This window comes from Oryctolagus cuniculus, chromosome 7, assembly GCF_964237555.1.
Source record: "Oryctolagus cuniculus chromosome 7, mOryCun1.1, whole genome shotgun sequence".
NCBI classification, from domain to species: domain Eukaryota; kingdom Metazoa; phylum Chordata; class Mammalia; order Lagomorpha; family Leporidae; genus Oryctolagus; species Oryctolagus cuniculus.
The window spans coordinates 95,316,822-95,343,946 of record NC_091438.1 but is presented as its reverse complement, the minus strand read 5'-3'; the positions used below and the strand labels follow the sequence as shown (position 1 = coordinate 95,343,946).

At 39.4% G+C, this 27,125-nt stretch overlaps 1 protein-coding gene across 2 annotated transcripts in view; it reads left to right on the top strand.

Annotated features, from left to right (window-relative positions):
• The window catches only part of ST6GALNAC3 (ST6 N-acetylgalactosaminide alpha-2,6-sialyltransferase 3), a 615,791-nt gene that overhangs the window by 558,622 nt on the left and 30,044 nt on the right, over nt 1-27,125 (top strand). The window contains exon 4 of one of the 2 annotated variants that reach the window (XM_070078239.1): nt 448-487. The exons of the other annotated variant lie outside the window; for it this stretch is intronic. Within the exon in view, the coding sequence (XP_069934340.1) occupies nt 448-487 (40 nt within the window). The remainder of the gene's footprint in view (nt 1-447; nt 488-27,125) is intronic. 2 annotated transcript variants of the gene reach the window in all.

Sequence of the window (27,125 nt, the reverse complement as noted above, 5' to 3'; positions counted from 1 at the left end):
ACAGAATGCAAACTGTCTCCGTTTAGGACAGTATTAAATATTAAAAATATTTTTCTTTATTTTTTTGACAGGCAGAGTTAGATAGTGAGAGGGAGAGAAACAGAGGGAAAGGTCTTCCTTTTTCCGTTGGTTCACCCCCAAGTGGCCGCTATGGCTGGTGTGTTGCGGCTGGTGCGCTGCGCTGATCCGAAGCCAGGAGCAAGGTGCTTCCTCCTGGTCTCCCATGCGGGTGCAGGGCCCAAAGACCCGGGCCATCCTCCACTGCACCCCCAGGCCACAGCAGAGAGCTGGACTGGAAGAGGAGCAACCAGGACAGAATCCGGCGCCCCGACTGGGACTAGAACCTGGAGTGCTGGCGCCGCGGGTGGAGGATTAGCCTATTGAGCTGCGGCACCGGCAAAGTATTTTCTTAAGCTGGTCAGAAATAGGCTTTCTTTTCTCTTCCAGCTTTTGTTCCTCCTTTGCCCTCTGGAAGAAGACAGAACAAGTAAGCTTCTCTTTGCTTAAAAGTAGCATACAGTTGAACTGTGTTGTCTTTCAAATGCACCCATTGCTTGTTGCTCTTACAAAGTTTCCTATGCACCAATCATATGGTCATCTTATAAGCAACAATAGCTTATCCTTATCCCTGTTAAAGTGCTATTAAGTTTGAACACACTTTCCATTGTGTTAGTCAGCTTTTTGTTGTCACAGTGAAAGTCTTCAGAAAGCTAACTTTATAAAAAGGAAAAGGTTTATTTTGCTCACAGTTTTGGAAGTTCAGGTCTGAGTTCAGAAAGTCCCATTGGTTTGGTCCCTGATGAGGGGTGGCAATGGTAGAGTGTGGAATACGGACAGAGGAAGGATCGCACCGCAAGCTGTAGGGTAGAGTGAGTGACTGGGCCCAATTCAACATTTATAATGAAATGTCTTGAGAGAACCACATTCTGAGGGCATGCCCCCATAACATGTCCCAAACACCATTGTTGGATTTACTTGTGAATTTGGAGTTTCAATTTCTGCATGAGTTTGGAAACCATATTCTCTTCAAACCACAGTATTCCATTTAATACTGATTTTTGCTGGTTGGATTGTTGCAATACTATTTGTATATGAACTAGTTTCCCAAAAGAAGTATCTGTGTATCTATAGAACAGTTCATTAGCATCTACTATTAATGTATGATTTTCAGATCCTCAGAGTGCCAGCATGCTTTGAGCCCATGAGAGCTGATAAGGTAGGCTGCACTAGATGCTTCCAAGCAGCAAACACTGTGCCCCATATGGCAAATGTTTTTAGTCAGTGAACACTCTAGCGCACCACGCTGAGTTGAAAGTGTTCAGCAATGTGTGTTCTATACCCCTCAGGAGCCTCTCTTCCTGCCATATATTTTTGTGTTCAGGTGAACTATTTGAAACCGTAATGGTAGGCAAAATGTATGCAAGTGATAGTGCTGAGACTGAGGCAAAGAAACAGAGGAAGAATATCATACTGGGTGTTAACACACAGGGCTTTCTGCAGCTTGAGGAGCCTTTGATGAAAAGGTCAAGGTAACAGATGGTAAAGATCAGCAGGAAATTAGGGATTGGTATAAGTCCTTTTGACATTCTGAAGGGCATTGTAAAGCATCCCTGTGGGATTGACCCACAATTGCCTGAAAAATTCCTAGAAGAAACTAAGGCTAGTACATATCATGATATCTAGTGATTTAACAAAAATGAAAGCTTGCCTGGCGCTGTATAATGCCAGGAATTCATCTCTTTAGATGATGTGCTTTGGACTCTACATGAGGCAGATCCAGTAGCTACTCTTTTCCAGAAACAAAAGTCCCACATAAAAAAGCACATTTCTGTATTCTAGGTGAGTTTCACTTAGGAAAGACTGAATTATAAATAATTTTTCTATGATGTGACATTTTCATCTATTGATGAAATTGGCTTCAGCTTTTCAAACAGCTACATTATACCCTTGGCCCAGCTCAAATTTCTTCAATGAAGACTTCCTGAACATTTTCAGATAAAATTCTACAGCTTCTCTTCCTCATCAGTCTTACATAGAATATGGTCACAGTGATGATGAGGTCTGTGATTATTTTTCATAATATTTTCAAGGCTCCTGGCATGATTATGTGCCTCTCATCTCAGGAAATATTCACAACAAATGTATGAGGAAGTATGTCTGGAGAGGCTTATAGAAGTGAAGTAACTTGTCCTAAATCATATAGTCAGTAAACAGTGAGTGAGAAGCAGTATAGCATTTGGGATGACGTCCAGTGTTGGATATGCCATTGATGATGTCATGATTCAAACTGGGTTGTGTTTGTAAAATCAATGACATCAGGAATTGATCTGGCACAGTGATTGCTTGGTTCACAGTAGATGGTGAATGAATGGATGGATGAATGAATGAATATGCTATGGGATCCACGAATCCATTAATAAGCATCTATGATGCAAAGCCCAATTTCTCTTGATGTTTATCTTATCTTTCACTCTCAGTATGAGTTGAAAATAGTTTTGAACTGTGATTTTGTATTTATGGGATTCCATAAAATAATATTTCTGGGAGAGTAAGCAACACTTAGATATATAATCCTTTTGTTCAGGATATGTTAGGTGTCATCTGCTTTCCAAATAGCTTAAATGCTAGCAGCAGCCTTAGACATGGAATTACTTAGTGGACATAACTTAAATGAGAAACCAGTTTTTAAAAGAAAAATATTGAAGGAACTGAACTGGCTCTCAGTGGAAATTGGCATGAGTCATGCCAACTCTAGAGAAGCATCATATCTACCATTGGCATCATGTAACCAAATAAACTAAACTAAGACTGTGGAAATAGAAGCTTCCAGAAGACTTATGTAGTATACTGCCACATGGCTTTTTCTCTATCACAAGGCCAGTAATGTTTCAAAGGTGAGTGTTCTGTTAGCCTGGGTCCCAGAGTGAAGGAGCTATGTAGCCAACATATATGGTTAGGCAGTACTAATAATAAATACAGGGGTACTTTAAGACATTAGTGGAAAAAACGAAATTAAAAGGTGAATTCTCATTTATGACATCAGTAATCACCTGAGGCTCTTGTCATGAGCTGCCAAGGCTCTAGAAGCCTCTTGAGTTCACCAACTCTGATCTTATTTAGACAAGGCCATAGTCAAAGTGGAAGTTCTCTCCTCCCTTCAGAGAAAGCTACCTCCTTCTTTGATGGCCCATTCTTTCCACTGGGATCTCACTCACAGAGATCTTTCATTTAGGTCATTTGTTTTTTTTTTTTTGCCAGAGAGTCTTGACTTTTCATGCCTGAAATGCTCTCATGGACTTTTTAGCCAGATCTGAATGCCTTAAGGGCTGATTCTGAGGTCAGAGTGCTCTTTAGGACATCTGCCATTCTGAGAATCTGCTGTGTGTCCCACTTCCTATGTTGGATTGTTCTCTCCTTTTTAATTCTATCAGTTAGTATTAGCAGACACTAGTCTTGTTTATGTGATCCCTTTGACTTAATCCTATCATTATGATCAATTATGAACTGAAACTGATCACTGGGACTAGTGAGATGGCATTGGTACATGCTACCTTGATGGGTTTGCATTGGAATCCCCTGGCACTTACGTTGTGTTTCTGTGTGGGTGCAAACTGTTGAAATCTTTACTTAGTATATGCTAACTTGATCTTCTGTATATAAAGATAATTAATTGAAAATGAATCTTGATGTGAATGGGATGGGAGAGGGAGTGGGAGATGGGATGGTTGCAGGTGGGAGAGAGGTTCTGGGGGAAAAAGCTGCTATAATCCAAAAGTTGTACTTTGGAAATTTATATTTATTAAATAAAAGTTAAAAAAATACTTTAAAAAAAGTGAATTCATTTTGGTGCAAAAACTTCAAAAATCCATGCAGAAATTTTTCATTATAGTTTTCATGCATTTTTTGAAGACCCTTTGTAAGTTATTATAAATCAATGAGATTTTGAAGCTATTTGCTCCCACAGCATGCTAACAACCTCAGCTGACTAATAAACTATGTATATGCTTGAGTAAATCTGGGTTGTTGCTGGTGAAACATGCTAGGCATAAAAGGGAGAAGAGCAGCTTGCAGTCTCTGGCACTTTCGGCCGAGGAAGTACCTGAACGCAGACACCAACTCTCAGGGTATAGCCAGACATCTAGAGCTAGAAGCAGACATGAATCAGGGACATGGGCCCACAATGGAGGGCCTGGGAATTATGTGAAAAAAGAAAGCATCTTCCTTCATGGGGCAGAAAGGAAGTAACATTTACTTATTCTGATCCTATTGCTTCTTTCATATCATAATCTACCAAGTCCATAAGCTCTTCCCTCGTAATATATAGCTCTTTTCCACCTATCAGTACCTTAAAATCACTACAGTACTTAAAATCAATTAAATGCCAAATGGGTTTTCATTTTACTTGTTTAATGATTAAGAGAGTAGTTTTAGGTTGTGCTTCTCAGCATCTAGTGTGCCATAGAGGAGTAAGGGGCCTGGGACACCCTTAAAAAATCAACTGAGCTATTCTGCTTCAAGGTATTTCAAATGTTTGGTTTCTAATTAGATTTCATTTGTACAGAGGGTTCAGCAACCAAAAGTACTTAGAAATCATTGCTTCTGATAAGACCATGTTATTATTTCAGTTATTTTGAAATGATTATCTTCACATTCTGTGTGTTCTGTTTTGGTGTTCCCTAATCCCCACCCTTCCTTTCTGAGCACGTGGAAGAAGAAGCTTGCTACAGAGATAAATATTCATGTGCATTGCATTTTGCTCGCAGGCACTGTATAAAATATATTTAGAACTCTGAATGTTGAGATGTACTGTGTCAACATTGAAATTTAATTACTGTGATGGACTTTAAATCCATGTACCTTCTTGCAGTGTGGAGTGAATATTACCTTGTGTGTTTGTTCATTCTCCTTTATGCTTCTATAGGAGAGGGTTGCAATCTGTTTAACCAGAACACCCACCTGCCCTTCTCCTCCAAATGAATGAAATGAACTCTGAGTTTTACGACTGTTTTATCTTTGTATGGTGAAAAAGAAATATTGTCTTGCTAAACTCTTTGGACACTTCCTGGCATGTGCTAGCTCTCTTCTACTCCTATGATCACTCATTCTGGTTATAAGTGATAATGTTGGTTGTGAGGATTTGTAAAGTACTGTCAAGTTAGCCTATTATTTTAAACTCAAGGTAAGGAATTTAGATTTATGTAACCCTGATGTGGTTTCATTAAGAACCAAAGACATTTTAATTTTTCTTTTTCTTTATGCAAGTGAATATATGCCTCTTAATGTTGCATTAGTCAGTATTTTAATATTTCTTCAAAATGCATCTATTTTTTTGTATGCTACTTATTGTCTTTGTCAAAATCAATGAACATGAGTCAAAGTATCTACATACTGTAGAGACCACTGCCTTCCTGGCCTATGTGTAATAGTTAAGTGGATGCTGTTAAAAATGAATCTATCCATGGTGCTTTTCCTATTCCATATAGGATTTTGATTTCATTTAAAATGAATGGCATAAATCCCAGGCCTGAAAACTAATAGAATTTCTGCATTTACTTACTGATCCATAACCTTTCTATTAGATTATGTGTCAGTTTGCAGTTGAAGAAAAAGAAATTAAAGGGATAAAGCAATGCTTTTAAACTGAAATGAAAAGATTTGTGTTGTATTCCAGATACCACATATGAAGATGAGATGGGTGGATTATTATTGGAATGATTTTATATTAGTTCTGATAAGTGAAACAAAATAAGCTGTAGGAAGTAGATACAGCCCTCTAAATGAGAAGAGACAGGAAAGAAATGTGTTTGATTACCTGACACGGATTCACTCTGCGAGATACAAGGCTAATTGGGAGTCCAGGAACTGAACAGGTGTATTGTGTGAGTCCTGGTCAGTACACAATGAGTGTGTACACCATTGTTGGCTGCTTGGTCCCTGTAAAGATGTTACTGCGCATCCAGGTCTCCTCAGCTCCTGAGTGTCCAGAGCTCTGACTGTGGCTTTGAGGAGCCTGGTTAAACAGAAAACTTTCTAGATGCAGGAAGCCTCATTTAAATGATAAGGAGCCTGTGGGTCTTCAGTTCTTTCCTGACCCCAGTCTGTTTGAGGCAGTATAATGTAGTGTATGCTTGTCCACAAAGAATCGGATTTAGATACCATTTCTATGGCTAACTAACTAGTTGAATGACCTGGGCATATTCTTTCATTCTATGCCTGTCTCTTCATCTATAACTGAGTATTCATGTGGGGATTATATAAAATCATCCAGGCATAGTGTCCAGTCCAATTCTAGGCACACAATGAGCAAATGGAAGTTCATAGGAGGTCCTGGCCTTCAGGCACTTTGATTCAATCTCATGAGTTCCAATGGGACAAGAGAAATGGCATGTGGGTGGCAAAGCGTGCAGGTGCAGGTTGGTGAGAGTCAGGCTTATAACACCTACAGGTAGAGACAAATTCTGCTACTGGTTATGATAGCACCAGCTCACCGTAAGCCTTCTCTTAGAAAGGGTGTACCCAGGACCAAAGGACATGAGGAGAGTGTCAGAGGAGCTGTCCCCTGGAAAACCTGATAGAAACCAAAGGAAATGGAGGTGGGAAGCAAGAATGATAGACACAGGGCACAATGAGCCCCTTGCTTCTTTTTTCACACAGCTAATCTACGCCTTGCAGACCAGACCTCATTTTAGAGCTTGTTTCTCTTTGTACTGCATCTGCCCCTCAAGACATGTAAAAATAAATAATGGACCCAGTGAATGCACAATATTCATAATCATGAATTATTGCTGTCAAATCAATATAACTTCGAAAAGAATAAGGCAGTCTACCAAGGTCTTTTTTAAGGAAGCCTGATTCAAATACAGGCTGTACATTACTTTCTCCATCTGTCCCCTCCCTTTCCACATGCTCTGCTTTTATATGGCAGCAAACTCCAGCATCAGTGTGCCACACAGGTCGCAAGGGGTGGGTCAGTAAATGTCAATAAGAATTATAACCAAAAGAAAAGAAAAAGCTGAATGGAATTTCAAAGATTGTAGCACAAAAGTAATGTACTTGATATTTGCCACAGAGGATGTTTGGGGTCAGCCAGGTGTGCTGGTTGGCCATTTGCCTGCTTGTCCTAACAGTCACTTGCCTCCCTTCCTCCACTCTGCTGTCACTCACAGGAAACACCATCCTGGAGCTCTCTTGACAACTAGATTTTGGGTGTTTTTGCCCATCCTGGAGTACAATAGAGAACTGGAAAGTGAAAGGAGGAGAGAAGTCTAGTTATTTCTCCCTTTGCCTCCAGCAAGCACCTGCAGCAGATGCTGTGTTCCCACTGGACAGACCTTCCCTCCATGGCTCCAACTTCTACTGGGCAGTCTCTAGTCTGTACTCTGACACTTGCTTCCTCCTGAGTGTACTGGTTTCTGGAAATACCACTCCCTGGGGGCGGGTTTCCTGCTGTTGCATATATTTGGGTAGCTTCACCTCTCCCTGATGGGCTTCAAGTCTTCTAGTGTTTGTGTAACCATTTCCAGATGTTAAAATTTCCCTACTTGAAGTGCTTATTCTCCTTTCTAGACCTTGACTGATACACTCACTCCACATGGTGATTTGAATCTATTTCTGCCCAATGATTTCATGGAATTGGGAAAGTTAATGTAATGTATTTAAGCAGAAATGTGTCTGCATAGGTCTGAATAAAAGCAAAAATGCATGAATAATGTTCCCAGATATTTCATCACAACAAAGCAGTCCTTTAGTCACTAATATTTCATGCTACTGGCAAATAGCTCCCTGTTTGTTATTCTGGGGATTTTTCATTAGGGGTAAACTAATTTCATATGACACTCAAGTACTTTTACAGAGATTTAAAAGAATTCTGCAAATTCCCAAGTGAGAACATTTCTGAATTTTCCCTTAGCCCTGAGCTTCCTGCCATACAGCCTGTGAGCATTTCTAACCACCAGAAAGCCTGCCCATTGCTCTAGTCTACAGGAATTGGCATGGCCCCTGGGACAAATGTGTCTTGATCTATCTCTTCTGAAAGAGAAAACCTGGAGAGTCTTATTAAGTGGTTAAGGTATCAAACTTGCTAATTCTTGTAAGAATCCAGACGATGAACGGCTTATAAAATGGTCCATTAAAATAATTCATGTCTGAAATTCAGCATTAATGTGATGCAACATGTCAGGTAGGGGAGCTGACTCCTGAAAGCTCTCTGCCTAAGTACTTGGCTTCTTGTGTTATTTTAAGAGACTACATCTAAAAGAAAGGCAATAGAAATTTTTCATTGTCTTTAAAGGTAGCTTAAGTTAGTTTTGGAAATAGCAAGATCCCACAAGAGGCCAATGAACTGGATATTCAGATACCTAATGAGTTAGAAATCATTTCTTCCTTACTAATCAGCACCCGTTCGTGCACATAGCATTTTGTCCAGAGCAAACTTGAGAAGTAGGGATCAACAATATCCTGACTCGCCACCTTACGTGTAGTAGCTGGGGTTCAGTTTTATTCTTATAAACCACTTTGTAGTAGTACTGGGCAAATTTCCCTGTCCCAGGAATGTATTTTATTGAAGTCTGAGCCCAGTGGCAGCTAAGAGCACCATCAGCAAGTGTCTTGGAAACCTCTCAGTGCTGTCCAGTTCTATCCATATGGTTCCTCAGTATTCCGGGTGTAGCTGTGCTTCTGCTTGTCATTAACTGGGGTCCGTAGAGCTCTCTGTGTAATCGAGATGGACCCTTACTCAGGTTCTGAGCAGCTGTGTCACGGGACCACATCTCACCTGAAAATATTTTTCCATATCTTTCAATAGGAAAGAATACATCCATTCTGTAAGAGTGATAAGATAAGGATTTTAGGCAGGTTAGAAAAGAGCATAGTCTTCAGTGCCTAGTTGTCAGCTATGTTTCCCTCAATTGCAAATATCAGATTACTTTTAATTATTTCAAATTCACACTGGGAGTTATGCAAGAATTAAATATGTGAGAAAGAACTAGCCTCATGTTTTCTGTTGTTAGATTACAGGGCTCCCCACACAGATCCTCGTAGTGGGGATTTCACTACTAATACTGAACTTATTTCCAACCAGAGCTGAGATCAAAAAAGACAAATTCTCTGTGGATCCACTCATATTTTAAACTTACATTTAAAATTAATAATTTTCTTAGCCATTCAACAATGAATAATAAGGCTGAGCTCATTTATTTAAAGTTTTTTAAATAGCTCTAAATTAGTTCTTTTTGATGCAGGAAGCCAAGATGCAGAAATCCAGTAATAGTCCCAAGGTTTCATCTCTGACTGTATAACAGTGTGCAGGTTACTTCAGCATACTCAAAGTCCATTTTCTCTGGAAAATACATCGCCATGGCTCATTATTATGAAGATTAAAATAGATCCTTCATTTGTTTATTATTCAACAACTATGTATTGTTCATATGTAATGGACATTAATCCTGCCCTGTTGAACCTATGGTTTGGAAAAGGAAATAAATTAATGAAATAATTACATAAGTAAACATAATTATAGATTATAAAAACTACTAAAGGAAGATGTTTACTGTTTTAAGAGTACATGGCAAGGGAAAATGGTGTGGAACAGTGGATTAAGCCACTGCTTGGGACAACTGCAACCTATATGTGAGTGCTGTTTCAGGTCCCAGCTCCTCCACTTCTGATCCTGCTTCTGCTGATGCACCTTGAGAGGTGCTTGGGTCCCTGCCATCCATGTGAGGAACCCAGATAGAGTTCCAGGCTCCTGGCTTCATCCTTACCCAGTCCTGGGTATTGCAAGCATTCAGAAGTGAACCAGCAGATGGAATGTTATTCTCTCTTCCCTTCTCCTCTCCTCTCCTTTCTCCTTTACTCTCTTCTCTGTCTTGTTCTGCCATTCCAATAGATAAAAATAGATACAAATAAACATTAAACAGAATATATGATAAGGTGACTTCACTTAGTCTGGGGTTTGGAATGAGGGAAGGTTCCAGAGAAATGCAAATGAGATATGAAGGATTAGTGAGAGTAAACTAGACAGGGAGTATGTGCAAATGCATGTGTGTGTGTGTGTGTGTGTGTTCACGTACATGTATTTGCCCAGGTTCCCTTTGGAAGTTACCAGCCTGAAGCAACCATTGTTAAATTCCCTTCTAGTTATGTTTCTTTTTTTCAGGGCAATGAATCTTATTTTGATTCTGCAATTAGAGGAATTGATTTGACATTAGGGGTGTGAGGGCAGGGAGAGGGTCCTCTAGTGATGAGAGGACAAGGCAAGTGTGCATGAAGCAGATTCATCCATGGATCTGCATGATCATCATTCAGAAACTGTTTATCACACCACCCTATGCCAAGCGTTGCCCTCAACACTAAAGACACAGAGGTAATGAGACATAGCCTCTGTCTTTAAAGACATCAATCTACAGTTTTAGTGAGGGAAAGATATGCTAACATAGATGTTATAATATGTCATATCACACTGTATGTATGAGGTCAGTGGATTTTAACAGCATGGAAAATGGCCAGGCTTCCCCTGCAGAGGAGATGAAATGTGAGAATAATTGTGTTTTTTTTTTTTTATTGTTACTTATTTCTTTGAGAGATAGAGAGTTTATATGTACTAATTCAGTCCGCAAATGCCCTCAACTGCTGGAGGTAGGTCAGGCTGAAACCGGGAACCATAAACTCAGTCCAGGTCTTCTTGGACTGGGTATCAGGGACCCAAGTACTTGAGCCATTACTGCTGCCTCCCTGGGTCTGCATTATCAAGAAGCTGCAGTCAAGAGCCAGAGGCAGATTGGCCGGCACCGTGGTTCATTTGGTTAATCCTCCACCTGCGGTGCCAGCATCTCATATGGGTGCTGGGTTCTAGTCCCGGTTGCTCCTCTTCCAGGCCAGCTCTCTGCTGTGGCTTGGGAGGGCAGTGAAGGATGGTCCAAGTGCTTGGGACCTGCACCTGCATGGGAGATCAGGAGGAAGCACCTGTCTCCTGGCTTCGGATTGGCACAGCACCAGCCTTAGCGGCCATTTGGGGAGTGAGCCAAAGGAAGGAATACCTTTCTCTCTGTCTCTCTCTCTGTCTATAACTCTACCTGTCAAATAAATAAATAAATAAAAGAGCCAGAGGCAGGTATCAAACTCAGGCACTCCAATTTGGAATGTAGACATCTTAACCAGTTGACATAATGCCCACCCCAATGTGAGAGAATTTTAAAGGAAGCTGTTGAAAGGCATTCCAAACAGCATGTGCAAGGGCATTATATTTGGATAGAACTGGATTAGCACCTGAACCTAGAAGAGTACTTGGTACCTGGTGTCTAAACAATAAATATATATTTAAATTATAACTGGCACAGTAAGGAGTTCTACATGGTATTCTGTATGAATCAGATACACCATGCAAATAGAAGTTCAACCTGTAGATAGGAAGCCAGAAATGTAAAATTGGTCAGATTTTTTTATGAGAAGTGAAGCATACTAGACTGATATTCTCTAATGTGTGTGGTGAGAATCAACTGGAGTCATATTAGCAAGGGGAATGACAGAATCAGCTTTGCACACAGAAAACCTACAAAAGCAGGCATTTAAGGCACAAAGGAAAGATGTGAATTAAGGCAGAGGGATTCAATAGCAAATGATTGCAGTTGTCCACACAGAGACTATTATGAGGTTCTCCATGAAGGAATTTTCAGGGAATAAATCTGAGGAATATTTTATAGCAAAATCCATCAATTAAATATGAGGCAAAGTGAGAACAATGAGACAGAGATGATGAAGCAATGTTTCTACTCCACAGACTAAAGATACCGATAATCGGTAAGGGGATTCAGAAATGGGCAAAGAGTTTGTAGAGGCTACAGTGTGGGGCATGTTATAGGTGAGGTGCATTGGGCACACATGAATGAACTATCCAGATGGAGGGAGATCTGGGCCTCTTTTTAAAATTGTGTATCATAACATTGCTTACCAGGAGAGGATAGTTAGAGAAAATAAGGCAACAAGAGACTGTTTGGAGCCCCAGCCCTTTCTCTGTCCATTCTTCTTCATCTTGGGCCTCCATGTCATTCCTTCACTGAAGACCCTGTGGCCTGGCTCACATCTTCATCTCCCCAAATTCCTGCTCTTGCCCAGTCATTCTCCATGAACAAATTGGCCATCAGGTGTTGACATTTCCAAGGCAAGAGAACCAGAAGTGCTGAGAGGCGTCTTGTCCAGCTGACACAGTCCCTTGGGAACACAGGAGGAGAGGAAGCTGCATTTACTGAACTTGGAATGGTGGGGTTTGAAGACTCTTCAGAGAAACCAAAGAGCATTTTATAACACAGACCAACTTTTCAAAGTGCAATTATTTTCCATACAAAAAACACTAGCTATTTCTTGTGTTCTCTTCCTTTTTATAAAATGGGTATTCACTTGCAGTTACTAAGAATTAAAACTCTCAACATGGTTTCTTCTGTCTAACTCCTTGGGAAAGCACTTAAGGCTTCCATTTATTATCCAAATGGAACTCGAGGACAAGAACAGACGAATTATTTTGGAAAGAAAATGATCAATGAATCATTTATCAGTTTTCCTGCGCTTTGTATAACAAATTGTAATTAGTATGATGTCTTTGTTGGCAACTGTTTATCAGACAAAATGCAGTATAGAAACAAAGGAAGATTCTGTAAAGCACTGCACTGTTATGCAGACCTAATTGTGATGTTATCACTAGAATTTTGTGTGGCTGCATCATTAATTTTTAATTTGGTAGCCCTAATAACAGCAAGGTTATTAGTGCCTACCTAGAGTACTGGGTGCCAACATTTGATAACAAAATATTGGCATGGTGAACATTTGGAAGTAGGCATTTGTCAAAGATAGAAAATGGACCCAGACCCCTCTGATAGCCTTAAATAGGACGCAATTTTGAGAAGCTGAACTTGGTAGAAGAAAAAGAGGTTTCAACAAGACTCTTTCTAAAAGCTTCACTCTTCCTTTCTTTAGTAAGAAATGCACCTCTGGTAAAACCCAGTCCAGAGTTTTAGAATCATCTGCCAGATACTCTATTTGAACCTGTTCACTCTACTTCTCCAAGATAATTTTCATTCTAATAATTCATCATTGAATGCTTGCTAGTTGTGACAATTGTTGGGAAATCAAAGATAAATGAGACTCAGTCTCTGCTTTCAAACCACTCACAGAGGAGTCTAGTAAGAAGAAGAGGCTTGTAAACAAATGGTTTCAGTGTGATTTTATAGGTATGCTTATGTGAGGTCATAAGAACAGGGATGGCAAATGGCTCACTCATTTGGAATAAGCCAACTAATCACCTATGAACATATCTTAGAATTATCTAGACTCACACAGAGCCCAGCACAAATAGTGTAAGAAAGAACCCAAGGTAGAAGGGGATCCTCATGCTGCCCTTTATACCCCTGTTTCACCCATAGGACCTTCTGGATTGGCTTGAACATGGCTTTAAATGTGTGTTGGGACAAATTGTTCCATGGCTATTGAAATTCAGACATATTAATATGTGTCTTCAATTGTGACTCTTGAAAAATATATTTTCCTCAGAGGAGTAATGAATGCAGACATACTTACATAAAAATGAAGCTATTTCTACAGTTTAGAATTTTTTTTAACTAAAAGCCTAACAATCCCATCAGTCAGTATTACAAATATGATATTCCATGATTCCCATCTGTAATATTATTCGTGGATAAATAGGACAGAAGAAAAAGATGCTTCATCTGCCCAGTTATTTTTTTAAAGATTTCTGTATTTATTTGAAAGTCAGAGTTACACAGAGAGAGGAGGAGAGACAGAGAGAGAGAAAGAGAGAGAGAGAGAGAGAGAGAGAGAGAGAGAGAATCTTCCACCTGCTGGTTCACTCCCCAATTGGCCACAATGGCTGAAGCTGCGCTGATCCGCTGATCCTAAGCCAGGTGTCGGGAGCTTCTTCTAGGTCTTCCACGTGGTGCACAGGCCCAAAGACTTGGGCCATCTGCTACTACTATCCCAGGCCATAGCAGAGAGCTCTATCGGAAGTGGAACAGCTGGGACACGAACCGGTGCCCATATGGGATGCTGGCACTACAGGCAGTGGATTTACCTGCTGTGCCACAGCACTGGCCCCTGCCCAATTCTTTAAGGATGATACCTTCCTCCAAGAATACCAGTCTTGAATTTTAAGACCTTCAGAAGTACCAAAGATCTCCTGTACCTTGTGTTCCTTCTGGTTTTTTGAAATACGTGTGTTGCCAAGATAAATTCTTCAGCAAATTATTCTTAACTGCATTCTGGTATTTCTCCTTAATGAGGAACAATCTCAATAACAATAAATAAATAAGTAGGTGGGTGGATGGATGGGTTAATGGATGGATGGATGGATGGATAGATTTAGATATGCTTCTTTAGGCCCTTTACCTCTTTTCTTTGATCATCATTGAGTACACTACAGTGCAACTGAATTAGCCCAGACAAGTCCCTAAGTCACTACTGATCTTTGACTTGATCTATGTGACCACTCAACAGATATGTCTGGATATATGCGAGAAAATAATAGAGCACTTCTCATCTGTCTACAGCCTCCCCAAGGAGGTCATAATATGAGTACTCAGTTTCTGTCAGGTGATATTCCCCTAGAAGACTCACATCTCTCCCAGGTCATGTTAAGCAATTTGGTTACTCTAGAACAGCAGGGCAGTATCAAACTCTCCTCCTTGGGGAACAACTTGAAGAATGAATGCAGCTCAGCAAGAGATATTCTCTTTGCATGTAGATCACTGTTTAAGTCTAAGAAAATGAGCCTCTTCTCGGAAAGTGTGTGAGCTGCCATGGACTAAAACCTTCAAGCCTCCTAAAAGCCAATCTCCTACAACAGTTCCATAGGGAAAGCTCAAGTCCCCTTCAAGGACCAGGCCAGTCAAAAGGAGTTCCCACAATAGAGGAATTCCAAAGCTATGGCTTTCTTCCAGATGTTTATAGTTCTCCCAGCTCAAATGCAATTTATCAACCAGATGTCAATTTTATCACAAGCAATGTTGGTCTAGTAAAAAACAGTTGATATATTATTAGGTTATAGGGGAAAAGAGCTAGAAAGTTAACTGAAAGTCAAATTCTCATGCAAAACGGGAAAAGGGGCACTGAAATCTGTATATCAGTTTTCAAAATAAAAAGAGATATTTTTTAAAAAAGAAAGTTTTAAGATGTTCAACAGTATTCTATATACAATATATCATAACTATTATAGACAGAGTGTTTCCCTATATCTCTCTCTCAGCTTCACCTATTATTAACAACTTTCATTAACATTTCCCATTTGTCATAATTAGTAAATCCATATTTACATGCTTCATTGTTATTAACTACAGCCCATGGTTTATTCAGATTACCTCAGTTTTTTCAAAAAGAGAAAACTTTAATTGGTGATATATCTTATGATTAATCCATTGCACACTTTACATGTTTAGAAATCACTCATTATAGTTTAATGGGAAGCAGGAATCCTCTCAAGTATGTAGAACCCCAAAATCTTTAAAATATAAGAGTCTTCGAGTCTATGTACTCATGTGTAACTTTCAATGCACAGTCAGTAACTATCAATAAATATCATTTATGACTATCAGTAATCAAATGCAATCTGGTTAGTGTAAATATTGACTGTAGTTAGGTGTATAAAAGGGAAGTCATGGATTTAAAGCTGTGATTTTCTTATACTTTTCTTCGAGATTATAGATGAATATAGTTCTGCTGCATCTCTTACCCTTCCCTCAAAATAAGGGTTCCCTTGACTTAGGGAAAAGAGGACATCCTGTGGTTGATTACTATGAGATAGCTGTTCTCAGTCCTGGTTTCAAAATCACCTGGGAACTCTTTTTTAAAAGTCTCTGAGACTCACTCCAGGGAATCTGTCTGAATTGATCTGTGTAGTCTCCTGGTCCCCAATTTTAAGAGCTCCCAGGTGACTGTAATACACAACCAAGCCCAAGAACCACAGCATCTGAAAATGCAGAGTTTATCTTCTTAATTCAGCTAAACACATGAAGTGAGGGCCTTGTTTATTAACACAAAGCCTAGAAGACTCCTGGAATACTCTACAAGGACCTCTGCATTCACTTTGTTTCCCTTTGCCACTCAAGCAGAATTAATTACTTCCTCCTTAATAACTTATTCATGCCTCTTTATTTTGCTTATCATGCGGAATTATAATTATTTTTTCAGTGCCAGCCTCCCCAGTTAGACAGTCAGTTTCTGAGGTACAGGCTATGACTGTTCATGTAAGATAACCGCAGCCTTTAACACAGCTGGCATACAGTAGTAGCTCAGTAAGTATCCTAGAAAGACGGGGGTGGGGACGGTGAGCATGAGCTTAAGAAAAGATATAGTTTAGTATTACCTTGAAAAAAATCTTCCCAGACAAACACTGATTCCTAAGTTCTAGAAATTCAATGTAGACAAATTTGTATATTCTCTTGTGGCTACTGGTATTTATTGGAAAGATGACAACTATCCAACTTTTTATTTAAAGAACACATCTTGACATCCCTGACAGCTCATTTCCGACATCATAGCAACATATATTGAGAACAGGGGTTGTTAACAGGTAAATGACTAATTCCATCGAGCCCTAATAAAGCTGAAATAATGTCCATCCAGGACTTTTCCCCATAGTTGGCATGTTTGGAAATTTGTTGTGACTGTTGCTACCAATGGATCAAGCACTTGGGGTTGTCTGGGGTTCCACAGACAAATAGATGAAGGAGATGCTGTGACTCAGTCTCTTCAGGTCTGAATTCAGTTTTAAGTGAACATGTTTATGTGTGTGAGTTTCTAATTATCCTTGAGTTTATTTTAAGAGTTGACTTTAAAGGTTCTTTTTGTACCTTCTCACTAACTTCTGCTGTGCCTCCCATGAGAGTTACTAGCCTCATAGATTTCTGAGGACATTAATGAGAGGTGGGAAAATCCATAGTTTAGTCTGAGTCTAAAAGCCTAAAGGGCATGCCACACAGTTTTCTAGTGATCAATTTGCATGTGTGATTTGTGGAGGAGTCCTGTGCTGAGTACTGCTAGCCAGAACAGCTGCTGAGTAGGGAGTGGCTCTGACAGGGTCACAGAGAGCCCCCATGTTCCAGTTGGTCTAATCATCCATTTTGAGTCATGTGTTTACTCAAAGAATATGTATTGCTTGCTTACCATATGCTGGGTCCCAGTGTTGACAATGCCGAGCTTCCTGACCTTTCTAGTGGGGATCCATGGCCAACTCCTAACAGAGAGTTCTGCACACATTCCAGACATCTACACAATGCTGTGTTCTGAATGTTTACGGTCCTCCAAAATTCCTGAGTTGAAATCCTAACTTCCAACGTGCTGAAAAAGTGATTGGGTCAGGAGTGCAGCCCCTTCAGGAATTAGACTTGTACCATTGTAAAAAAGACACAAGAGAGACCCCTCACATGTTCAGCCATCTAGATGAGAATGAGGCTGAATCTACCAAGTACCCTGATCTTGGACTTCCTAGCCTCCAGAACTGACAAATAAATTTCTGTTGCTTATAAGCCACCAAGTTTATGGTATTTAGTTATAGTAGTCTCCATATAGTTGTCACACACAAAACCACACACACTTACACACACATACACCCCGCTTTACTTCACTTCTGCCACATAAAGGCTATGGATGGTCAACTGGTCTGAACCAGCTGCTTTGTCTCAGAGGAGAAAGGCACATAGACCAGAACCCTGGTCTTTTCATGGCACTTCCTCCAAACATGAGTTTTGTCCCTAACCCTTGCCTCTCTCTGTATTTCCCTCTTTGCAAAGGACACCAGGATTCCTGCCATGACGAGAATGGAGAATGTCTTCAGTCCTTTACCCCGACACATGTTCTTTTGTTTACTGTAAATAGATCACTGTGCCAGTCATTGTCCATCACGCCTCCCAGGCAGGCCAAGTTGTTCTCTCAATGATTTCCTGAGTCTGATTCATCTAATGACTGTGCGAGTTAAAATAATTGAAAACAGCTTATGCTGTGTTCTAGGTGCTATTCTGAGTGTTACAGATAAATTAATTTGATTTATCTTCACAATAGCCTCATGCCTCCACACTGCTTTTATTATTGTCTGTATTTAATGATGAGGAGACTGAGGCACACATTTAGTAAGGGATGGAGCTGAGATTGGAGCCCACACAGTCTGATCCAGTCTTTGCCAAATAAGCTAACTCTCCTAGAAGAAATATTCACAGGTGATTTTTGGAATGTAATATTTAATCCTATTGAATTGAAAAGAGATTGGCATCAACCAGTGAGTGAGAGATCTGGGCAGGCAGCCCTCAGGACATCACATCTCCCAATGAACAACTCACTCCTACTGTATGGAAGCGGTGGCAGTCCTGCAGGGCCCTAGGGAGGAACATCACATATACTGTGCCCACCTAAGCAAATTGACAATAGAACTTTTGAAAAGGAAAGTTTCAGCCATTTGACAGAAAGAATGCTCAGAGCAACTTGGATAGTGGTAGTTGAAGGGAGTAAATGGGCAGAGGCATCTAAAACCACCTTGCAGACTCCCCACCACCTCATGTGGAATAAGAAATAACCATGCAGTTATTTCCCTTGAACCTAGGAGAGCCTCAAAAGTAGCTGAGAAAGGACAGGATGCAGAGTTTTCATGCTGTGAATTGCAATGGATCAAAGACCAAAGAGCTGATGGACACAGGAATATTTGGGTGGATCCAGCGTGACACATGAGGGTGACTAAGGACCAGATATTACTGCATAGGCCCTGAAGCAAAAATATGCAGCCCCAGGAAAGGAGAGGCCTTGCACTTCCCAAAAGAGACAATTGTGATTCTATTCGTGCGACCTGAATGAATGCAAGCTCAAAATAAAAATAAAAAGAAATTTATGCCTTAAATATCTGATTGAGACCCACCATAAATTAACTCAGGATTGTTCAAGAATGATTTGCAAGCCATGGGAAATAGCTTCTGATCAAACTGTCCTCCTATGTTGAGGATGGTTCCATAGGTTCATGCACTGTTCAATTCTACACCATGTGAAGCAGTGGGACAGGCACCGCGTGCAGATACTGGAGCTGGGAGTACTCCTTGGGAGCACTATGGACATCATCTGGTGGGAAGGCCTCAGAGATTGCTTACCTTTCCCAGGGTTTCAATGAGCAGAAGAATTCTGTTTCAAGAAAAAGTGACCACTAAATAATATATACCTGTATGAAAGAGAGAGTATTCCTGGTTTTTAACTCTGAAGGAGCAGTTTAGACTGCCATTTTGATAGAAATTCAAAAATCAGTTAATTCAGACTTACTAAGCAAATGGACCTCTGAATGGATTTGGAAATTCTAAACTGTTAGTTAGCATATTGTATCGCTATTTTACTAAGGAAGAAAGTGATTGGCTCAAATTCAAATTGCTGATAATTAACAGAGCTAGGATTGGAGCTCTGGGGTCTGCCGTTTCCACTGAGTTACTCCCAATGTTGTGCCTTTGCTCTTGCTCTCTGCTATGTCTGCTATGTCTCCCCTTAGGCCTTGATTGTAGTCACTGAGGTTCAATTTTAGTGCAAATTAACTGTATTAGTCCATTCTAGGGTCTAAAGTAAAAATTCTATAGAAGGCTAAACAACAAAAATTTATTTCTCACAGTTCTAGAAGCCAGGAAGTTCAAAATCCAGTTAACTACAGACTCTGTTGGGCTCTGATTTATTTCATAGATGGTGCCTTCTTGTGGTATCTTCAAATGACAAAACCTGTGAGATTGCTTTCTGGAGTCTCCTCTGCAGTGACATTAATCCCACTCATAAGGGCTCCATTCTCATGACATAATCACCTTCCAAAGGCCCCACCACCAAATGCCATCATGTTAGAGATTGAGTTATGACATGTTCATTTGGGCACCATGTAAACATTGAGGTTGTAAGTCATAACCAATGCTTTCTCGACCAAGAGAAGGATGTTTCATGAGCAGATGCCAGTCAGCTGCCAGGAGAGCCAGGCTCCCATGCATTCATACTTGTTAGTCCACTCCACACCATGTGTGACTTCCAGAAGGTTGAGCCAGCCCAAGTACCAAAGGAAAGACCAACACCAGCTGATGAGTAGAAATTTAAACTGATGCTGAGCACTTGGTAAGGAAATGTGGATTTTAATTCTATTTCAGTCTTTCTGGATAAAAAAAAAAAAACATTGTTTTATCCATTTCACTGTATTCAATGATGGGAAAGAGTAAAATGCCTTCTCACACCTCCGCTGATCCTTCTGTTAATCTCTTCTGCAATCATGATTCAGTGTTCTTTATAGACAGCACAGATTTTCACTGCTCATTCTAGCCATAAATGCCTCATTAATTAAAAACCAAATGGTAAGCCCCTCTTAGACTGAAAATGAAGGATTGTTTTCACTAAGAATTCAAGTGAGGACTCATTAGAACATTTCTCTGATAATACCAATGTCTACCATGTACCTTTGCTTACACCTACAGAAAAAATTCATTTCTGACAAAAATTTGGGAAATCTAAGTACATTTAGTTAATTCTCATTGCTGTCTATGTTTTTCATGGAAAGGGAAAATAAGTAAAAATCTTATAAATATTGAAGTGTGTATTTTCAAAAGTAATCTACCTTTTTTAGTATTGTTCGTTTCTGTTTTTCCCATGATTGTAATTTCATTGCATTGCTTTTTTTCCTTACAGACATTTTTATGATTGTTGATTTCCATAAATTTGAAAGAAGTAACAGTAATATTTCTCATTTATTTTTCATTAGCTTTTCACATTAAAATAAATTATTTTATAGTTCTCTTATGCATACAAATAATTGAAATGTTCATTTAAGATTTCCTGATATTTTTTCCAATTTTAGAAAAGGAGCCTATTGTAAACAAAGCATTGTCAAGTAAACATTTCATAGTGAAAGGGAGCTAAGTGTGTGTGTCTACATGTGAGAAATCAACTATACTTCAATCTAGAAAAATTACCTGAAATATACAAAGAATTACAATAAAATAGGTTGTTTGATTATTTTGTCACTCAATCATTTTTAAGCCCACTTTAGAGGGGGTGTGGTAAGAGGATTATTTCTTAGGAAATATGAATAAATAATTCCATTCAGCATCATGTTTATTATTTTGCATCATGGCCATTAACAAGATTATGATCAATAACACAATTTGCAGAGCATATCATTCTATAGTATTCTATATGTTCTGATTATTCTTTTTCAGTTAGAAAACTGATCTAATGGAAAGAGACAAATAAATTGTCATTAAAATCTAAGTGAACTCTGAGAGGCAGCAAATGATGATCCATGTAACTGGGCCCTGCCACTCATGTGGGAGACCCAGACTGAATTCTTTACTCCTGGCTTCAGCCTGACTCAGCCCAGGTCATTGCAAACATTTATGGAGTTAACCATAATGCCCCTAATGACAGGAGATGGGTCAGGCTGAAGCCAGAAACCACAAACCCAATTCAAGGCTCCCACTTAGGTGGCAGGGACCCAAGTCCCTGAGGCATCACCTGCTGCCTCCCACAGTGTGCATTAGCGGAAAGCTGAGCCAAAACAGGAACTCAGATATTCCAATATAAGATTTGGTCATTCCAAGCAGACTATTATCCACTGCACCAAATGCCCACCCCAGAACAAAGATCATTTTTAAGACAGATGTTATGGACTGAGTGTTTATGTTTCCCCCAAATTCCACCCCCAAATGGAACCCTACACCCTTAATGTGGTAGTACTGGGAGGTGAGTTCTTTGGGAGGTACTTAGCATTAGATGAGATCAAATAGGGAAGCCCTCATGATTGAGATGGGGACGTCAGAGCTGTGAGAGAGTTTGTTTCTTCTTTGTGCTTTTTGCTGTGTGTGGATATGAGAAGTTGAAAGTCTGCACAAAAGAGGGTCCTCACCAGAACTCAATCTGCTAGCATCCTGATCTCAGACTCCCAGCTTCCAGAACTGTGACAACTAAATTTCCATTCTTTATAAGCCACTCAGTTAACAGCACTGTGACAGCAGCCTGGTAGCAGGAGACTGGTCTGGGAATGGTATCACCTTTACCTCTCTGCATGAGGAGTCATAACTCAACCCCATGTCCATTATTCAGTCTGTTCTTTTCTGAGTACATACATTCTGCTAGAATTTAGGCACATAACAACTGATAAGATAGGGTCCCTGCTCATTTTCCTCTGCCCTTTTCCCTCTAAAAAAAAAAAAAGAAAATCCTCTGCCTTTGTGGCTGTTCCACTGTGCTGCACGTGCATTGTGCTGCAACTTGAAGATGTTTGGAACATTTTAAAGCGGGTCAAAGATAATAAGAAATAAATGCATCAAAGCAATATTTTTGCCAACTTTCAACTTATGAATACAGATTGGCTTTAATAATTAGATTAGAACACTACTTCAAAAGCCATTTGTCTAATGTATTTTTTGAAATGTCATTTCACTGAAAAATTTCCTGGAAGTTGTCATCAACAAAATGGATAAGATGTGCTGAGGCCAAGGAGCCACCTCAAGAAAGGCTTCTCTTTCAAGGAAACAGCATTTTAAAGTTCACTAATTTCAATTTTTTCTCTTCATTGTCCAATATTCATTGAAATCTAACTAGATAAACAGTAAGACTCAAAGGAAATGAGTCAGATCTTTTGAGGAAAGTGTAAGTTATTTTCAAATGAATAAAGAAATCGGGACAATGGGTTTCAGTTAAAGAAAAGAGATAATCCTAGGGTAAAAGAATTTAACTCGTTAGTTTAGGAAGTAAAAGAAACCCATTTTTCAAAATTGAAACTGAACTAAAGAAGAGGAAACTAAATTAAAGGATAAAGGAAGAATTTACACACATACAGTTCCTACCACATACTGGCAGGAAGCTCAGTTTCAATCTCACATGGAATTTAAAAGTGAAGCAGAAAACCCTTCCGTTTCACCATCAGGATCACCAGAGTGCACTGAGAACAGACGTTAACAGAAGGCGGCATGCAGACTAGTGTGAGACAGGGAAATCACAAGGCTGTGGTCACCTGCCGACCCAGTGAGCTGCAGATGCTTGGAAATTCTGGTTCCCAAGGCAGAGGGAAGTGAGGGGGATAACAAGTCACTGGAGGGTCAGAAGTGGAGCTTCACTGTAGACCGGGGCATCTTGTTTTGCAGATAAGGTCTCCAGGTAATCTCCAGAAGCTGCTCTCAGAAGTTTAGATGACCAGTCTGCACGTGATGAGAATTTTCAGTCCTCCCTCACTGGAGATTCATCCTTCCTGGTTATTTGATGATATTTTTAAGGGAAGAAGTTTGAGACAACTGCATGTGTTTTGCTTTTCTCAGTCATATAAGGAACTGAGAGAACTCTCCTTGCTTTTGGAGGAAAAACAAGAGATGGTTAGAGAGACCTTGATTCCGAGACTGGTTTTCAGCTCAGCACATCAAAGTACCATCCTTTGGGTTATAATTTTCTAGGCCTCCACAGGTTGAATGCTCACAACAAGCTAATGAGGTAGAGGTAACTGTTTTATTTACAAAGACGCTGTGGATGAGAGATTCCCTGTCGGTCTTCCCAAGATCATAACAACCATCCTGGACAACACAGGATTCAAAACCAGATCTCCTAAGGAGAACCATGAGGAGTTCATGACCTATAGACTGGAAGAGGGAAGCAGCCAGTTTGCAGTAGAGGGAGGAAGCGGTGGGAAAAGAAATGAAGGATTGGCACAGGCAGTGCTGAGAGTGAGCTCTTGATAAGAAAGGAGAGCACCATCACGCACTACAGGGAAAGAGAGAGTGATGGAGAAATTTCAGAGAAACAAGAGAAAATCTAGCTAGATGCAGATGGAGCAAGATCCAATGTTGAGTCTGTGAAGAGGCAGATTTCCTTCTTCTATCTTAAGGAATGAGAACAGATAATAGATGCAGATAAGTTCAGGGAGCGTGGGGAAAATAGGTAAGAAGACACAATTTAAGGACTTTTTATTAGTCTCTCATTGCTTTACAAGGAAGAGATGAAGTCATCATGTGAGAGAGTGAGGATGTTAAGAAATTTCAGGAAAGAGAAGAAAGAATTTGAGAAAAATGAAAAGGGATTTAACTACAGACAGTTTTGTTCAAGATTGCATGCAACACATAATTGAAGTATGAAAATCTCATGGTGCCAGTTCACCCATGTTACAAGCAGGAACACATACATTAGAGGGGGACAGACTGGAGGTGAGTGTGGGGAGAGAAGAAAAAGGACCTGCATGTACACAAATCTCTTGGTGTGTCTGTGTGTGCGCACTTTCAGGTGCAAAACAGGAGACAGTGAGTGTGGGTGGATGAGAAAAAGTTTAAGTTAATGAATATAAGGCGGGACCAGGAAGAGGAATAGGAGAAGGAAAAGCATAAAAGGAAACTGGAGACCTCTCCAACTATAGTTTCAGTTGTTGGTAAAATAATACTAAATTCGTAGAATAATAAATGTGTGATTTTAGGTTGAAAGATGAGCAAAGAAAATGTGAATTCTTAAATAAATCTTAAATTTCACATCAGATTAAGGGTGAATTTATCTTCTTTTGATTTATAGATTTGAAAAGCAGAACAATAATGTGTGTGGGGGGGGTGGAGAAAGGGAGAGAGAGAGAGAGGGAGTAAGGGAGAGAGAGAGAGAGAGAGAATCTTCCATCTGGCTGATTCACTTTCCAAATGGCCGCTGCAGAAAGGTCTGGACCAAGCTGAAGTCAGGAGCCAGAAACTCTGTCCTGGTCGCCCACATGTGTGGCAGGAGTGCAAGCACATGGGTCATCTTCTGCTGCTTTCCCAGATGCATGAACAGAGCTGGATCAGAAGCAGAGCAGCCAGAACTCAAACTGGCCCTGTGGTATGGAATTGCAACATTGAAGGCAGTATCTTCACCTGTTGCACCACAACGCCAGCCCCAAGAAACTCCAAAACACAAACTGTTACTTTTATTAATTTATTTGTGTTAATTTTATATAAAAGGAGTGATTTTTATTTTTAATTTTAAACAATTTAATTGGTTAATTTGAACTTCAAATGTGAAGTTGCAAAGAAAAAAAGTAGAAGACAACCCACAGTGGGATAGAACATTTACAACACATACACATGGGAATAGCATAAAGCACTCCTGAAAAACCATTAAGGAAAAGGCAATCCACTGGAAAAAATCAGCAATAACCCGAACAGGCATGTCACAGAAGAAACATGAATAGCTAATAAACATGTGAGAAGATTTTCAACCTCATTAGTAATCAGGGCAATGCAAATTCAAGCCAAAATTAAATTGCATTTTACACCCACTAGATTGGCAAAAAGTTTGAAGTCTGAAAATACAAGTATTACTGAAGATGAAGAGCAGCAGGAGCTGGTGTAGACTGCTGAGGGGAGTATGAATTTGTCCCGATATCATGGAAAACAATTCGGAGTTCTCTTGTCATTGAACATGGGCTTACCTTCCTGCCTAGCAGGTCTACTCCTAGCTATTTCCCTAAAGAAACACTACTACAGGTGTATGAATGTTTATAGTGGTAATGTTTCCAAGCGAAAAAAGAAAATTAGAAACATCTTGATTATCCACTGACAGAAAAATGAGTAAATAAATTGTTATATATTCATGAATAGATTTTATTATGTTGCTAAAAATATGAATGAACTAGAGGCACAAGCATTAACAGAGATGAAGCTCACAAACAGGAGTGCATACAAAATGATGCTGTTTTGTAAAGGTGAAAAACTCAGAAAATGAAAGAATATTTTGTTTATGGACATATAAATGTGTATTGAAACTGTGCTGAAAAAAAATTAAGTAATAAATCCCCAAACTAAAATGGCAATTACTGCTGCTGGAAAACAGGATTGAAACACAAGTGCCTGAATGGACAATGCTTTCTTTTTTCAATGTAGTGGTTTATTGTTGTATGGATCTATGATCACTTTACCCATAGTCCCTCATATGAATGAAATATTTCATGATAACAAAAAATGTAAAAATGAGCAAAAATGAAAATGAAAAAGATAAGTGCAGAGAAAGAAACTGGTGTTGGTCTATATAAATATACATATGGGTTAGGTACATAAATCTGTGATTTTCGCTATGAATTACATAAAGAATTGTCTGAACTTCGCAGTGTCATAGTTCTTTCAAAGAATGGTTGAATACATGAATAATAGGAAAAATCAATTCAGTATTTCATTTATAATAGGTAAATAAATAAGAAAAAACTATTATAATAAATATTCTAATTTAATTTTATGAAGAAGATATAATACTAACGATATGTAGTATAGTATTTTCCGGAATATATTCAGTGAAATATTGGGTGTTAAAGGTTCTGTATTCCAAGAGGTTCAGGAAATGCTGGACACCTCTTTTAGAATACTAAAGAATACTAAATTTTATATTATAAATTTTGGCTGTCTAGGTGAGGTGTTTTTTCTATTTTAAAAAATTAATGAAAATCTCATGAAAAATTGAGAAACTGAATGCAATACCTAGCAAGCTCTAAGCGAATCATGCACCAGTGAAACCTTTGTAGCGCTTACCTCCATGTTTCCTTGGCCCCTTGCTTTCTGCTCATGAGTCAGATGTTGGTGTTCTGGAAAGATCCATTCTTGCCTTCTTCTTGGTTTCTAGTCTTCCCTCCATGATATATAATCTAATCATTTGAGGATCTCTGAATCCAGACCTGACTTGTCCAGACTCACATTCTAAATTCAGACCAGAGTTTCCCAAGCTCTGATCCCAGAAGCATCTCAAATTTAACATATACAAGTCAAACTCGGTTGTCTCATATCCTAAAATATCTTGGCCTCTAAATTTTTCATTTCAATTATGACGTTTTATCCCATCCAGCTTTCAAATTATAAATCATTTTGATTTGGCTATTTGCTGCACCTTTTTGCATCCATTTTGCTATTTTTCAGGAATATTCCTTAGTTCTGGTCTCTCTTCTCTTTAGTCACTTGTCACACCTTGCTCTCCATCTTTGTCTTCATTTGGCCTTCTAACTTGTCATTTTTGTCCCTAATGTAGATCATAATCCACTTAGATTATTATTATAAATCTCTAATCATATTATTTTCTATTAATACATTATGGAGAATCTGTTGACTTTGTAGTTTAATAGATAACAATGTATACATACAAACTTAGCAAAA